The sequence below is a fragment of the Macrosteles quadrilineatus genome, unplaced genomic scaffold (assembly GCF_028750875.1).
Source record: "Macrosteles quadrilineatus isolate MER2022 unplaced genomic scaffold, UCM_ALF_1.0 Scaffold_1__1_contigs__length_201487025, whole genome shotgun sequence".
In the NCBI taxonomy this organism is placed as follows: domain Eukaryota; kingdom Metazoa; phylum Arthropoda; class Insecta; order Hemiptera; family Cicadellidae; genus Macrosteles; species Macrosteles quadrilineatus.
Window position 1 is genome coordinate 36,179,023 of NW_026542594.1, and position 17,445 is coordinate 36,196,467.

Genomic DNA, 17,445 nt, shown 5'->3' on the forward strand with positions numbered 1-17,445 from the left:
TTTATTTTATACTAAGTTATTAATATTTTACTAAAAACACACGTTTTTACTCTCCACGTAGCAGCAAGCCTAGGTACTCATAGATCCTAATATTAATGAAATACATTTAGTTGAAAATCAATTCAGGCAAATGGAAATTTGCTTAGTCGACAGGTTTGCTGTGGCGGGGGTATTATAGTAGTATAGATATATATTTTTTAATGAGAAAGGATGGAGTTTTGGTCTCTGGGGACATCGAAATGATAAAGTAATTCGGTCACGGGTGAGTGAAAATTTGGAAACTTACGTTTTAATGACCCTGGCCTTTTATTTCGTAGATTCTGTATTTGTAGTATATTATTAAATGTTTTAATATTTTTTTGGACAGGGGCAACATTTATTTGGTTTTAAATAGGTTCTAGGTATTTTTTTCATATTTTTAAAGTCTCAAAATTCACGACCATCACGTGACCCTAGGGTACATTTTTCAACTTTCACACCCTTTTTAGACTAATTATTTTTGCTGAAATATATAATGCCATATTTTAATGTCATAAATAGGTATTAAATTAAATTTACAAAAAAGGAGCATATAATAATTTTGTTTTCATTGCGAAAAGACTAACATGAAAAAATAAGTTTGTCCCTCGATTTAACGTCCTGACCATAATGGCAAAAGTTGCAACACGACAGTGGCAAGCCTAGTGGCGATATCGTCAGTTGGTTTTAGAGACTGGTTCGGGATGTGCGTTAGTTCTGTTATGCCAGTGGTTTTGCAGTAAAAAATGAAGTGCAAGATTAGTATAGGTAAGTTTGTGCTTTTTGTAATTTTGGAGTGTCCACGACCGTACGTAGTCATTTGATGAAGTAGACATGGTGTTAATTTTTGTTGATATGATATTTTAATTACTACGTTAACCTAGAAATCCACTTTGCCTCCTCAAACATGAGGTGTAGAGCTGCCACCAGAACAGAGCCAAATAATACACAATTTCATGACCGGGGCATCACGACCATCACGGGTTTTTCACGACCATAATAGCTTTATCTATTTTACTGTGATTGTACAAACGCTCAACCTGAATCGACTCTCGCTGGCAAATGATTCAGAAAGCGCAGCAACATTTTTGGAATAGATGGTATCATCCATACATTACAACAACGCCAGAAGTGGAACGACAGGAGCTCAAAATCACTTGAAGAGAGTGACCTCGTACTCATCAAGGAATTTTGCTTCCTCTATTTTGGATGTTGGGCAGAGTAACAGATCTCCATTCAGGAAAAGACGGTGTGACTAGAGTGGTCACTCTTAGAACCTCTTCGGGAACCTGCATTCGTCCTGTAGTGAAGCTGTGTCCATGTCCACTACCTCCGTCATAACTGGAAGTGGTGAACTCAAAGATTAGGTTTCTTTTTGTATTGTTGCTTGTTGTTTTTCTGTTTCTTTCATGATTTTAATAGAAACATCTCCAGACTTTGATTTAAGGTTATTTATTCAATTGCTACTTAATCACATAGTTTTGTGATTTATTTTCATTTTCTGTTAGTGTTCTGTTTATTTAACTTGTCACCAAAATTGGTGTCACCCATTACCATAGACTTCTTAATTGTTCCTTATTGAAAAGAAAATGTTTCTTTTGGCGGGCGGTATGTTGAGGCCCAATCAATATTCAATGATATATAATCAACCCAATACACTTTTATAATATACTGTATACAAACACAAAAAAGAAATAGAAACATATGTTAACAAGAACAAAACAACTACAAGAATTACAATAATGGAGAATGAAGAAGTGAAGTGATAGTAGTTTCAAACATGTACACTAACAAAGCTTAATTAAACCAATTTATCAAAAACATTATGGTCCTTCACAGCCACATTAGTTGTGCACAGCATATACTGTGTGTAAATTAAGTATTGAAACAAATCTGTATTTTGAAAAACGAAATAGATAGAAATATTCTGTTTCTGGTTAACAAAGGTTCCGCAATTGTTTAAACCAAAAATATTTTTTAACCCCCCTAACAGGGTATGGGGTAGGGAATGACTTTTTTTAAAATAGCAACCCCTATTGAGTGACCCCTCATTTTGAAGGGTTTGTCAAAAGAAACACAATGACGCAAATCCGAGGTGAATATCTCATCCCTAGTCAAAATGGCGGGTATTCCAAAATGGGTGCTTTTTACAAAAATTACATTTTGGAATACCCGCCATTTAGGCTAGGGGTGAAATATCTACCTCGGGTTTGCGCCATTGTTTTTCTTTTAACAAACCCTTCAAAATGAGGGGTCACTCAACAGGGGTTATTATTGAAAAAATAAGTCACCCCTTCCCCCTACCCTGTTTAAGGGGTTGAAAAGAATATTGTTGATGTAAAAAATTGCGGAACCTATGTCAATAATCAATTCCACAAACAGAATATATCTATCTATTTCGGTTTTAAAATACAGATTTCTTTCCATTATTTATGAAATTGGTGCTTTTTCACATACACTAAATCAAAATTTGGAATGCCTGCCATTTTGGCTAGGGGTGAGATATCCACCTCGGGTTTGCTTCATTGTGTTTCTTTGGACAAATCCTTCAAAATGAGTGGTCACTCAATAGAGGTTGCTATTTGAAAAAATGAGTCACCCCCTACCCACTACCCTGTTAGGGGGGTTAAAAAATATTTTTGATGTAAAAAATTGCGGAACCTTTGTTAACAATTATTGCCACAAACAGAATATTTCTATCTATTTCGGTTTTAAAAATACAGATTTGTTTCAATACTTAATTTACACACTGTATTGTAAGTCGCATTTGTATCAATTCCTACCGTTTAAAGATTGCTGTTTTCCACCAAGGAGTCAACAGATTCACATTGTGCTGTTTTCCCATCAAGGAATCAACAAGTTACACAATCACAGTCTAAGCATTGGGATATTGGACCTGAATTTACATCTACTATTCAATTTTTGTTCTTTTGGTCCTTGTTAATTATTTTACGTCGTATGCATAACCACAGGCCACATGGCTGTGCAGTAGGTTTCATATTTTGCCTTTAGGTTTTGGTCCCATTGTTAGGCTACAACAATTTAGGCTAGTTTCTTAAGCCAACTTGATGCGGTCCAGTTTTGTAGAAATTGTGCTTTAAAGAAAATAGACAAAGTTTATAACCCAGGCCTATGCTTAGGAATAACCACCAAGTCTGAAGATTGTGAATCCTTTAAAATTCGTAGTGCACCAATTCATGAGTTATTTGAGGAATTTAACACACTCCAATCAGAAATAATTGCTTTGAAAAGTCAATTTGATAAATCAGATTAAAGTGAAGTAGAAGAGCTTTCTGACAGTGTTAGTGACAAATAGTACTACATTTTAGCTATTATGTTAAAGATTGTCCCTTCCAATATTGAAGTAGTACAATCACTTAGTCCTAGATCTAAAACTAATCATTCGCCTGTACAAAGCCAAGCAAAGTTACCTAAAATTAGTTTGCCTACATTTTCTGGGAACTTCAAACAATGGCCTACCTTTTATGATTTATTTAGGCAACTTGTGTATGAAAATAAATCATTGTCAAACATTGAACGGTTCATGTATCTTATTGGCTCATGTACAAATGATGCATTGAGGTTAGCAAAGAATCTCCCCATGACTGATGTCAATTATACCATTACTTGGCAAAGTTTTGTATCTAGATTCAAAAACAAAAGGGAACTTGCTACATGTTACTTGGATGAAATACAAAACATATCTCCAGTAACTTCAAAATCTCCAAAAGCTTTGAGAAACTTCATTGATACCTTATCTGAAAATAAGAGGGGATGACGTTTCTCTAGTGAACACGTTTTACATCAGCTCTACATATTTCCTCATATTTATATGGTATTTTTTTGAAATTCCAAAATTTTTCTACACTATCTTGTCGAGTACAACTTACGGTTTAAAGTAATATAACCATTTCTCCAATAAGTGCTATCGCGTGTGAGTTAATTGATAATTACTGATTTTTCTTTCATGCAAAGATCACCGCTTGGATCACGGTCGGGTTCGAAGGGCAACCCGGTTGCGTTATCTACAGCTGATAAACGAGGCCTACAGCGATCTGTTTCTGTGTCGTCTGCTCTAAGTCCGACAGCCAAGACAACAATGCCTGACGCAAAGAAGACAATTGAACCGGCTTTAGTCAAAAGTGCCGTCGAATCACACCTGACCAGCGAAGACGTGATTTCGGGTCTTGTCGCTCGTTTGACCGAAGAACTTAAGTCTGTAATCGAGAATGCTATTGTATCTGCATTACAACCAATGAGTGATAAGATCTTGAGACTCAAGAACGACATGATCGACCTCAGGACAAAGCTACGGGAGCTTGACAACAACTACGTCGACCGAACTGACGAACTTAAACAATACCAGCGCCGAAACAACCTGAGAATCTTCGGGATCAGCGAGACAGCAGCCGAGGATACAGACACGCTGGTAGTACAGCTGTGCCGTGATCAAATTGGCATCGAGTTGCCGTCTGACGCCATCTGTAGGAGCCATCGCGTCGGGAAGCAGTTGCCACCTGATGCTGAAGGAAGGAGAAGACCACAGCTATCATAGTCAGGTTCGTGGGCTACAAACACCGCCAGAAGATTTACTCATCGAAAAAGAAGCTAAAGGGGACTGGCGTGACTGTCCGGGAGGATTTGACGGCGCGACGGATGGACATTTTGAAAGCAGCGGTGGCGAAGTACGGAACAGGGAATACCTGGACAATGGATGGTCGAGTGCTGTGGATCGACAGTCACGGCAAAAAAGGTGTTGCGACGCGGTTGGCAGAGGTGGTCATAGCAACTAACAACACAAGTGGCGAGTAAATATGAATTTCTTCAATGTGTTTTATTAAAACTTTCATTATTTCACTGTTATTTTTGTCTAGATTTATCAAACTAGATATATTTTTTTTATAATTTCACCAGCAATTTGATTTTGAGTGATATTAGGTTTTATTATTAGTATTACATCAAACTAATACGCTAATTTAATTGACCAGTTTAACTAATTACTGTTCTAAACTTAATACTTATCACGTAAAATAGATTTGATGGTTAAATTCAATAGTTTGTTTTAATAGCCATTTAAAATTCAATATAGTTTGTTTGATTGATAGCTCGTATTTGTTACAGAAATTTGTTGTTAAATTATAAACGATTGATAATCTTATATCCTAATTTATTACTACAGTATTACATTATTATCAAACTGATATGCTAATTAACTGAGCAATTTAATCATTATTATTGTTGCAAGCTCAATCAAATTAATTGATTTTGTCTCAAAGCTGTTAAGTGTACCTTCAAATATTATTGGGCAATTAACGAGATTAAAATCCTTGTAAGAAGCATGCAATTGAATTTTGTTAGATTATAAATTTATTAGACTGTAGCCTATCATGCATGCCCACATTTATCTTATCTATATTATGTTTACTTGTGTATATTTAGTTGATTCAGAGGGATTTAAAAATTTTGTTATTTATTCGTGCTGATGTTTTTCCGTACAAGAATGCAAATTTTTATTTTACTAGGAAACTGTCAGGATGCTATTGTCTAGGCTTAGTGTGTGCATTTGTGTGCGAATGTTGTACGAGTGTGTCGCCTGCTTCCCGTCCGCCATTGTCGTGTGCCGCCTCTGGCCTGCTCATCAATGCTTATCAGTTCAGTAACTGATAACGCTGCCCCGACCCTGCTCGGTCCTTCTCTATCTCCGCCGTTATCTCAGCTTCTCTGCCAAACTCTGTCTCCATTCCCCAACTTCTTAAAGGCAGCTCATGTAAATGCACAATCTCTTTTTTGTCACATAGACGAATTTCGTACAATCTTTCAAGATTCCTCAATAGACATAATTTTAATTTCTGAAACTTGGCTCAAACCATCGTTAAATGACAAATGTGTAGAATTATCTGGCTACCACATTTTTAGAAATGATCGTCTCCATAAGGGTGGTGGAGGAGTTGCTGTGTATGTTAAGTCTCACTTTCCTTCCTTTGTACTTTTGAAGTCTAACTCAGAAACAGTGGGTAGACCTGAATATTTGTTCTTGGATGTTTGTGTTAACAAAACACATTTTTCGATTTGTGTTTGTTACTGAGCACCTCACATTGGGTTCTTGGCGGAGTTTGAACAGGATTTGGTGGGTGTGCTGCCTCGCTATAGTCATGTCATTGTGATGGGTGATTTTAACACTGACCTACTGGGACCACTTACTTATGGCCACACTACACTTACAAATTTGTTTTTCTCCTGCAACATTACCATCTTACCTTTACTTGCCACACTTCACACTGCGACTGCTGACACACTGCTGGATATCATAGCTGTTAGTGACCCATCCCTAATCGCCCACCACGGTCAATATTCTGCTCCTGGACTTTCTAAACATGACCTGATTTTCTGTGTATATAAATTAAAATACCCCCGCCGCAGCAAACCTGCCGTCTAAGCGAATTTCCATTAGGCTGTATTGATTTTTAATTGATCTATTTAAATAACATTAGGTTTAACGAGTACCTAGGTTTGCTGCTACAAGGAAACTAATAAAGTGTGCGTTTTAAGTAAAATAATTATTGCTTAGTTTAAAATGAATATATTTGCCAAGATTGATCAAAAGATATCCATAAACAAGCAAACTACAACATTTTACAATATTCTCCATAAGAATAACATGGGAATTTTAAACTTACCATTTTTTTTAGTTTTCTCCGTAACCAATAACCGTACAAAAACACTTTGATATACTGAATTGTTTGTTTTTTTAAGCTCTTTAAGAAGGTTTAGAGAAAAATTAGGAAATTTTGTGTTTTGAGGGTCAAAAGTGAGAAAACCCAATTTTTACCCCATAACACCCCCCATAAAACCCTGTTCCCATGGTCCGATCATGCTGGATCGCGAACTCATTCAAGTTTATCCCGCATTACACCTTCAAACCAAATTTCATCAAAATCGGATACAAATTACTCAAGTTATCGTGTTCACGGACACACATATATATATATATATATATATATATATATATATCTATACTATTATATAAAAATCTAATGGTGTCTTTCTGTATGTGTATTACTAATAGGTGCAAAAAATACTGAACCAACTGGGCTTAAATTTTGTAAAAATATATCTACCTTACCAAGGACCATTATAGGACTATTCACATTTCGATACTGACCGTAGGCTTTGCCCCTTTGGCTTTAAAAGTTCTGAGATGAAGATTTTAAAAGTAAATATTGATTGGTCTCCATGGCTGCAATGAGAACACTAACAATGTTTGTTTACATTTGCTTTGACAGTTTAATGTAAACAAAAAGAACTGCTAAATTGCATATTTTATAATTTCAGACAGCTGATACAAAGAAATTAAATATAATGTTTTCCATAACTATGAGGTAGGTTTATTTTAATCTAACGTTTTATCATGGATTATTTTTTCTAAAACTATGTCAATGATTATAGAAAAAAAAGATTCTATAACAGTTGCTGTATCAACTCCGGATCTGCTTTGGATTTTTTTAAGCGTCTATGTTATGAAAATAATGTTATTGATATGTTTTCATGGAAACAGTATGAAAATTACAATGTTTAGCTGTTTTGTATGAATTTGAAGGCTACTTTAAAACATTTGAACTGCTAAATATGTGTTAGATTAACATAACTTGCACATCACATTGTTTTTTATATGTATATTTAGGTAAATTAAGTTATTGTGTTTTGCTAAACCTATGCTTAAATTAAACTAAAGAATATCGTCGATTACTAAATTGTATGTCCTTAATTTCTGTTTTACATTTACTTTATTTGATAAATTTATTATTTGTGTTTTGCCACACCACTGATTAAATTAAACCAAGGAAAATATCATAAAACTAAGCAGTACACAGTGTTCTTTTGTTTCTAAAATCAATGAAATATCTGTAACTACGTTTACTTAATGGTACGTGTGAAAATTTAAAGGCAATGGACGATGAACTGATTAAAAGAACTGATTTGTATATTAAGTTGTTTACATTTTTTAGTCCTTGATGCTTTGATAATCATATTAGTTTTGTCTGTTGTCTTTAATGCTAAATTGTTTGTTTAACATTTTTTATTATAGTATAGATATAGTTTCTTTAATATTTCAAAATACTGTATTGATAAGGCACAACAATATTTCAAAAGTGTATAACAGCTGACATAGTTTTGCTAATGATTTATTGTGAGTGAAGAAACTGAAGATGGAAGAATTTGTGATTTAATATGAAGAAGAGGGAAATTAAAAAAAAATGTTCATTTAAATTTAATAATTAGTATTTGTGCAACTTCAAAATTGAAATATAAAATGTCAATAATAAATAAAAAGATATGTAATCAAGGGAGATGAAGGTAAATCATGTATGTCGAAGTTTTATTCGATGATTTGGTCAGTTTTTCTCATATCAGCCTACACAAGATTTAAAATAATCAAAACCAAAATGTTGGTATCCACTACTTACCAGGTTTAAAAGTCATAACTTAAACGTTTCTATTAAGGCCATAAAAGTTGAATTTTGTCTCTAAAAGCGTTGGCGGATGTGTAACTATTATATGCAACAGATGTAAAGATTGAAATGTTTCTATTTTGTGTCCTCTTCCCGTTGCAAAGCACGGGTTCAACAGCTAGTATATATATATATATATATATATATATACAATATAAAAATTTGAACGAATGGTGTTTTTGGCCTCTGGGGACATCAAAATGAAAAAGTAAATCGGTCCCGGGCCTAAGTCTTACCATGAGACCTACGGTAATAGCTACTTCCCTATAGGGAAATTCGCTAAAAGCCCAAATTCAGCCCAAATTTTATCAAATACAGAGACTATCAAAATCTCAATCTCACTGCTCTGCTTTTAGACGCTTCTACCCTACCGTGGGATGTGGTTACTAATGATCCTGATGTCAATTCAATGGTTGAACATTTTACTTCCCTCATTTCTAATCTTCATAATAAACACTGTCCAATTGTATCTAAAAGAGTTTCGAAGCCACCTGCTCCTTGGATAAAATAGAGATGCTGCATTTCGTAAAGCCAAGCGCACCAAGCTACCTAATGACTGGGCCTGTTACAAAAGGCTCAGGAATCAAACCCAACAACAGATCAGAAACTCAAAAGCTAGGTATTATTTTACATCTTTCTCCCGGAAACAATCCGCCAAAACTTTGTGGACCAAAGTTAAGAACCTTGGTATCGGCAAATCTGACAATTTACATCAAATAACTATTAGTCTCGACACGATTAACAACTTTTTTGTGAATATCCCTATAAGTTCTGCAGGTGCATTTAACTATGTTGCCGATATCACATCTAGACCACTTGATATGCCAGAAACCCAGTTTTTCTTTTCCCCAGTTAGTGAATCTGAAGTCCGCAGGGCAATTCTGAGGATGACAAGTAACGCAGTCGGCGCCGATGATATTCCTATCAGGTTTATTAGAGACACTCTTCCAGTTACTCTCCCGGTACTAACTTCCATATTTAGTCATAGTCATAGTCAAAGTTCTTTATTCATTTTTTGTACATAGTTTGTACAGTAAATAGCGTCATATATAATACAATACTAAATCTAATTAAAATCTACTATTTACAGTTAACCAAGCAAAAATGAAAAGTAATAACAAAAATATTTATATCTACAGTAGGTTATATCTGGGAGGTGGAAAATTCTTCTATGGAGTAAGGGGCCAGTTGTATTAAATATTCTTTCAGCAATTTCCTGAACTTATTTAAATTATTTTCTCTTCTTATGTTTTCTGGAATATATTTAAGAAAAGTATATCCTGTGTAGCTTGGTTTCTTTTAAAAAAACTTTAATCTATGTGGCAGGATAACCTCATTTCTCTTTCTAGTATTATACGAATGAGCTGGGGACTTAAAATTGATAGTTGTACAATTCTTTGCAATGAGAGTAGTTTCAATAATGTATTGCCCGTAAACAGTTAAAATATTTAGATTTTTGAAATGTTATTTTGCTGGTGCATCATACTCTAACTTAAGCATGATCCTGATTGCTCGTTTTTGCTGTTTTAATATTTTTTCCAAATTTAAATTTTTTGTTGAACCATACAGTGCTATGCAGAACAATATATAAGAGTGAACATGGGCGAAATAAATATTTTTTAATGTTTTCAGATCACAGTAATAAGACATTTTAGATAATGCGTGAATTCCTGAATTAATTTTGCCCAAAATTTTATGCACATGTTCGTCCCAACTCAGATTTTGATCTACTGTCAGACCCAAAAAATTTATACTTTTTTCGTGTTCAATGTTATGGTTATCATGTATTATTAAAGGTTCTAGTAGTATTTTACTTTGAGCTGTCTTGAACATTACAAATTTAGTTTTTTGTGGATTTAAAAGTAAATTGTGATTTCTCAAATAGTTTCCAAGGTTTTCCAATTCAATGTAAGAACACACTTCAGTTTCTTCTTGTGAGGCAGTTGATAAAACGAGATTTGAATCATCAGCGTAAAGACACAACTTACTATTAAGCTTATAGATTAATGCGCTGTTTACTCCTCTCAGGTAGCAAAGAAAAAGCAAAGGTCCAAGAATGGATCCTTGAGGTACTCCAAACCTGATTGGCTTACAATTTGATGATATTTTAGTAATTTTATTATATTTAGTTAAGTTTTGATTTAATAGATCATTAGCAACTTCTACTTTCCCCTCCATCTGGAAATCTGTCATTGTTCGCCCACTTCAGAAAATTTCTTCTCCCAATACCCCTTCTGACTATAGACCAATCAGCATTCTTCCTGCCCTTTCTAAATGCCTTGAAAGAATAGTGCTTAATAAATTCTCTGTTTTTATGGAAGAGAACAAAATTATATCGGATTTTCAATCTGGGTTTCGCGCTAAATATAGCACAACCACTGCTTTGTTGAAAATTACAGATGACATCCGCCGTGCAATGGATAATAGACATGCCACAATTTTAACCCTCTTTGACTTTTCAAAGGCGTTTGACTGTGTATACCATCCTCTTTTGCTCCTTAAACTGCGCTTGGCTGGTTTCTCTGACAACTGTGTTGACTGGATTGAGTCCTATTTATCTGATCGTCAGCAGTGTGTCAAAGTCGGTGACAAATGTTCTACGTGGGAGCAGATTACTAGAGGTGTTCCTCAAGGATCTGTTCTTGGCCCACTACTGTTCTCAATTTACATCAATGACATCACAGAACATATCACTAACTCACACTACCATTTGTATGCTGACGACCTACAGATTTACTCCCACTTCAATGTAGACGAGATGGATATTGCTGTACGACTCATGAACATTGACATTGAATCGATAATTCACTGGGCTATAAACAACGGACTTAAACTCAACATTGACAAAACACAAGCGATGATTGTTGGCTACCCCAGACTAATGACTAAAATCTACTTACTCACTACACCACGACTTAACTTTGACGGAAAGGATCTCACTTACTGCGACAAAGTGAAAAACTTAGGACTCATCATGAACAAACATTTGAATTGGTCTGACCAAGCCAACTCCACTTGTAACAGGGTCTTTGGAGCTATTCACACCATCAAACGTTTTGCAGACTACCTTCCACTGAACTTGAAAATCATGTTAGTAAAAACTCTCATCTTGACTCATTTCAACTACTGTGATGTGGTGATCAATGACATGACTAATGAAGTTTCTAGTAGACTTCAGCGAGCGCAGAATTCCTGTATCAGATTCATGTTTGGCCTAAGGCGATATGACCATGTAACTCCCTATTTTAACCTGCTTTCATTGATGAAGTTAAATGAACTTCGGGAATTTCACACCCTCCGTCTTCTACACTCCATTATCAATAGTAAAATTCCCAATTATTTATCAGACAACTTCCATTTTATTTCTGACATCAGCACCTGTGCTACTCGTAGAGGCTCTCACCTTTTATCTACACCAATTCACCGGTCAAAAGTTTTTAACAAATCCTTCTTGGTATCTGCAATTCGATTGTGGAATTCTCTTCCTGACCATATCAAATCCATAGGTAACCATGCGAGGTTTAGGGCAGAGATTAAATCTATTATATTGAGCAGCAGGCTTGAGTGAGTCTCTGGCGCTGGTGTGAGGGGTTGTTGGCGGCTTGTGTGAATGGGATTTTTTTAGGATTACTTAACTTATTTTTTTATGTTCAAAATTTAATTTATTACTTTAGATTATTTGAATTTACTTATATAAGTGAATAAGTTTTTATTTATTTATGTTTTAGAGGTTAAGTGGTAGAGAGGACTTGCAAGTCCTAACTTCGCCTCTTAAATAAAGACATTTTTAATTTCATTTCAAAATACAAGTGCCTTAAAAACACTAGGCCTACCTGTTGAGCAATGGAGCTTTCTCTTGCTTCACAGTATTATTTGCAAAACCTGACTAAGTTACTCAGAATTAATTGATTAGGGTAACACATGGGTGTTTTCCCATCTTTTTGGGCATGTACACACAAATGGCCCTTACTTGTAATACGACCCTCCTACATCATAATCAATGGATTTATTTCCCCCCTAACTGTAGTGAAGTGGTTTTCCCTGATGATGTAAAAAGACTTCCTCTCGCCCCAATAAGGATTTTCAAAATGTTAGTAGCCTTCTGCATAATATTAGTCTCTGAAGTCAATATTTTCCCTACAATACAATGATCAGATCAGGTTAGGGTGATTTATGTTTGTTTGTTTGTGTGTTTGGATACTTCATAACTTTTTTTGTTTATGTCTCTGTCTATGTTTTGTTTTATTTGCAGAACAAAGCTATGTTGCGCAAGAAATAACTTTACACATCAAGAGGGGAGTTGAAGCCAAGAATTATGAACTTGTAAGTATTTTTGGGCTCCTTATTGTTATATACGTGTGTTTTTATAACAAATTAGTTTGAAATTTATTGAATTTGTATAAGGCAGGACTTTCACAAACTTGTCCTATCAATGTAGAGATAGTCAAGTCTTGGATTTACTAAGTCAAACAATCTTATAGGCAAGGTTTGTTCATATGTTTCCTATCTACAAAATTGTTAAGATATCACTGTCAATTTATCAAATACCACTACCGCTAAGTACTGTACGCTAAATTTATAAGTTCCAGCTCAAGGTTATTGAGAGACACAATACTATACCTTCCGCAAAGATTCGTGGCGGCTGAGGGATTAGGACGGTCGGGAGGTGTCCCAGCCCCTAAATTAGCCCTAGCTCGACTGCTCTGGGTTTTGACCATGAGTCACCCACTAGGCTCAATGCATAGTTGGAAGAATTTGTTTATATCACCATAAAGTGTATTAAATAACGTCAGTTTTGTAACCTTCGTCAAATAACAAGAACATTGAGCCCAAACACGAAATAATTGCGACGATATTAAGTATACATTTGGTTTTAAAATAATAGACAGTTTTCGTGTCGTGGTATGCTTAATATCATCACAATTATTTCTTGTTTGGACTCAATGTTCTTGTTATTTGATGCAGGTTACAAAAACAACGTTATTTTTAAAAATTTTACCAACTATGCATTGAGCCTAGTGGGTGACTCATTGTCAAACCCCAGAGCAGCCAAGCGAGGGCTAATTTAGGGGCTGGGACACCACCCGACCGTCCTAATCCTTCAGCCGCCACGAATCTTTGCGGAAGGTATAGGGGTGTGTAAGTGTGGTTCAGTATTTTTGAGCGAGTATTTCAGTATTTGGCTTGACTAAAGTTTTTTAAGAAAACGTGACGAGTCTGTGCTTTTTAATGGGGTTTCTGGAAACATTTATTGAGCGGAACGAGCGGAGCTCTTTGAGATCGGACCTTATGCAAACTATGTAATCAATTAACTCAATAACAGCTGAGCGTTTTGAATCCATACTTACTAGGGTTATTTTGACAAACATTTTTCAAGTTTGTAAACAAACAAATTTCAATTTGATAATGTCTGTACACTTTAAGACCAACATCAAATTTTCAATTTTTAACAGCCTTATGGGTTGCTATGATGGTTACGAGAAAAAACGTAGATGTAAACAAAGAATCGTAGCGTATGCGACTCGACATTGTGTACCCACGGGCACCTCCAAATGCGCATGCTAGCAAATTACAAAAGAAAAGGGCAGTCAGTCTGATGAATACCATTAAGCATTGATTAATAATCATGTACACTGATTCGCATTACTAATGTCTATTAATTTTGTAGCAAATATTGCTTTATAAACATCAAAAGAAAGTCTTTATTATTGAAAATGATAGAAACTGCATTTCCGAAACGGATATTCAGTATTTTCAAATACTAATTGATAACAGTAGCCTATCCTTTATAAATACAGTGATTTGCTAGGCCTGAACAGAAGTCCAGTTGCGACTATAAGAAGTAAATAAATATCAAAATTCATGTTTTCGGCCCCTGGACTATATTGTTAAGACAATAATAGGTTTTTTACATACCTCAGTCAAATAGTCCAAAAATGATATTGCTCAACAGCTTACATGTTTTGTTGCGAAGAAAACATTTTCAAAGCTTGCAACTTGTCAAAACACATTTAAAACACGGACACGAACACAGAAAACATTAATGTGTTTTGACAAGTTGCAAGCTTTGAAAATGTTGTCTTCGCAACGTAACATGTAAGCTGTTGAGCAATATCATTTTTGGACTATTTGACTGAGGTATGTAAAAAACCTATTATTGTCGTAAATAAATCCCTATGCTTTTATAGAAGTACACTTTCAACTAAGGTCAATCAATCAATCAAAATAACTTTATTCATATTGCACATTTTGTACAGAATGGAGTCAGTTATAAAAACACAATATTAAACTCCGACTACTTACAGAGAATATTGTTTCTCTCAAAAAATCAAATTTCAGGAAGTTGAAAAAAAATCTTCTAATTTATACAAGGGTCTATTGGTGAGAAATAATTTCAAACATTTTTTAAATGAATTAAAATTAGTTATATAGGTGTGTAAATAATATTGATACGCTTGTGCAGTTACGATTACGATACGTAGGCCTAATAGACTATACTGCTAGGCCTCTACAGAAGTTCAGTTACAACTATTTAAGTAAATATTTAACTAAGCTTTAATAGAACTCAACTTTTAGCTTAAATGTGTAAATCATTTTCTGTAAAGAGAATAAAGAGATACAGTTACGATTGCGAAAAGTAGGCCAATAATTAATTAGCCTAGATAGACAGACTGCTTGGGAGTGCTTGCCGTACGGGACAGTACAGTTATAATTAAGCGTGATATGATAATCGATATTCCTCCTTTTGCGTAATAAGATTAATTTGCAGCCAACAGACCAAGCCTGTTGGCATTTTAATGTCGGGTTGGAAATTTACTACAATCCAACATGTTTTTGATAAACACATCACAGGCTCAACAACGCAGATTAAGTGCCATAGCCTAATACAGAAACGTCTTTTATAATTTAATTTAATACCGGTACTTTTGTTGTTTATTCTGCATGTATTTTATTTACTCATGCAGTAAATTATCATGTGCAATAAATTTATTATTGTTTAAATCATTAATGCTCTCTCTATACAGTAACGTCGTTCAAATCTAATCTATTTAATGAGTAGGCCTATTCTGGCAACAGCCGGGGCGGGGCTAGCGCAAACGTCACCAATAGCGTCGCGGAAATTTCGCCATCTTTCTCAGGTAACAGCAGCTTGTGAAATTAGCCACGCCTTTTACTTTCTTTGGTGACAATTGAATATGTAGTATACATAGTCAATAAGTCAATGATATGATGATCTATTGATTTCCTGTCCACTGACCTTCCACTAATAGCTGTCCACTAATAGCATATTTTTTAGTTTGAAGCAATGGTAGACTATATTACATAAATGTGAGCTAAATAAACTGCGATGTTTTAAACTTACTAGATTGGAAAAAAATGTTTATCTGTATGTTATTTCAAACATGCTGTTTTAAATATAAAAGTAAAAATCCATGACTTAAGAGGGCGTTGGAGTGCGGCCATGTTGGATTTTTACCTCCATAAGAACAATGTTAAACTTAAACCCAGATATCTCACTTATTTGCCAATATAAAATTATGAACTATGTTTCAAATTAAAGGCATATTTGATACACATCATTATTGCGGGAGACTTTTTAACAAAAGTAAAGGGATTTCTAGGAATATAGAATGCAAAACCTATACATTCATCAACTTATTTTAGCTTTGCTAGGACGACATAAAAGAAACTATTCCGCAAACATGATCCGAAATGTTATTAAGATTAAAATAAAATATATTTCAAATCATTAAGTCAAACAGTAACAAAAAAATATGCTTTTAAGTGAAGGCATGTTCCGCACGTTTCAATGGGAAATTGCCACTGGTTTGCATGCGCTCTCCTGGCATCAGCGAAGATTTTTAATCTGACTCCAACGCCCTCTTAATAGAATCAGATGACTGGATTCATTTTTCCTTCAACTCCTCCAACCAAGAATTCAATTGCATTGTTGTTATGGTGTCGTAATGTGTTCAATTTGAATTTGAATCATGTAATTGCTATTTACGTTACAAGTGTAGTAAGAGCTTTTTTTGCGAGTTGCATAATTCACCTAAGTGATGTAAACACGCTCTTGCGTAACGTGTAACGTACAAGATTTTACCTGACCCCACAATATACAGGGGGTTACGTACAATATTTTTCATTATCAATTTCACTCATCTTCTAATAGTAATATTCTTTTACAAAAAAAAGCTAGGTTAGGATAATAGTTTAAAGCATAACAATAACATTCAAACGCACGTCTGATTTCTACCGTTGAACGTTCTTGGCTCCATAGAGGTATATTTCATTAAGTTGAGCACTCAATGTTATTTGAATGGGTTTCATTACTTCACCGAGTGAGCTTTTGAAACTTTACTTCACCGGGTGAAGTAAAGAAGTTGTTTACATCACTCTTGGGATAGGGAAGTTTAACATGGCGGGTTGGGTAATAGCTATTTACATGACAAGTGTAGTAAGAGCGTTTTTACGTTATCACGCAGGTGAATGTTGTGCAACGAGCGGAAGCGAGCTGCATAATTTACCTAAGTGATGTAAACACGCTCTTGCGTAACGTGTAACGTATAATATTTTACTTAATCCGACAATATACAGGGGGTTACGTACAATATTTGTCATTATCCATTTCACTTATCTTCTAACGGTTACGTTCATTTACAAACAAAAGCTAGGTTAGGAAAATTCTTCAAAGTATAACAATAACATTCAAGCACACAGCTGAGTTCTAGCGTTGAACGTCGTTGGATCCATAGAGGTATATTTGTTAAGTTAAGCACTCAATGTTATTTAAATGGGTTTCATTACCTCACCGAGTGAGTTTTTTCAACTTTACATCACTCGCGAAGTAAAGAAGTTGTATACATCACGCTTGGGATAGGGAAGTTTAACATGGCGGGTTAGGTAAACAAATTAA

At 34.8% G+C, this 17,445-nt stretch overlaps 1 protein-coding gene across 1 annotated transcript in view; it reads left to right on the forward strand.

Annotated features, from left to right (window-relative positions):
• LOC128982750 (transmembrane emp24 domain-containing protein bai) overlaps window positions 1-17,445 on the forward strand; it is a 73,830-nt gene that overhangs the window by 39,580 nt on the left and 16,805 nt on the right. Inside the window, exon 3 of the mRNA XM_054401708.1 lies at window positions 12,781-12,851. Within this exon, the coding sequence (XP_054257683.1) occupies window positions 12,781-12,851 (71 nt within the window). The remainder of the gene's footprint in view (window positions 1-12,780; window positions 12,852-17,445) is intronic.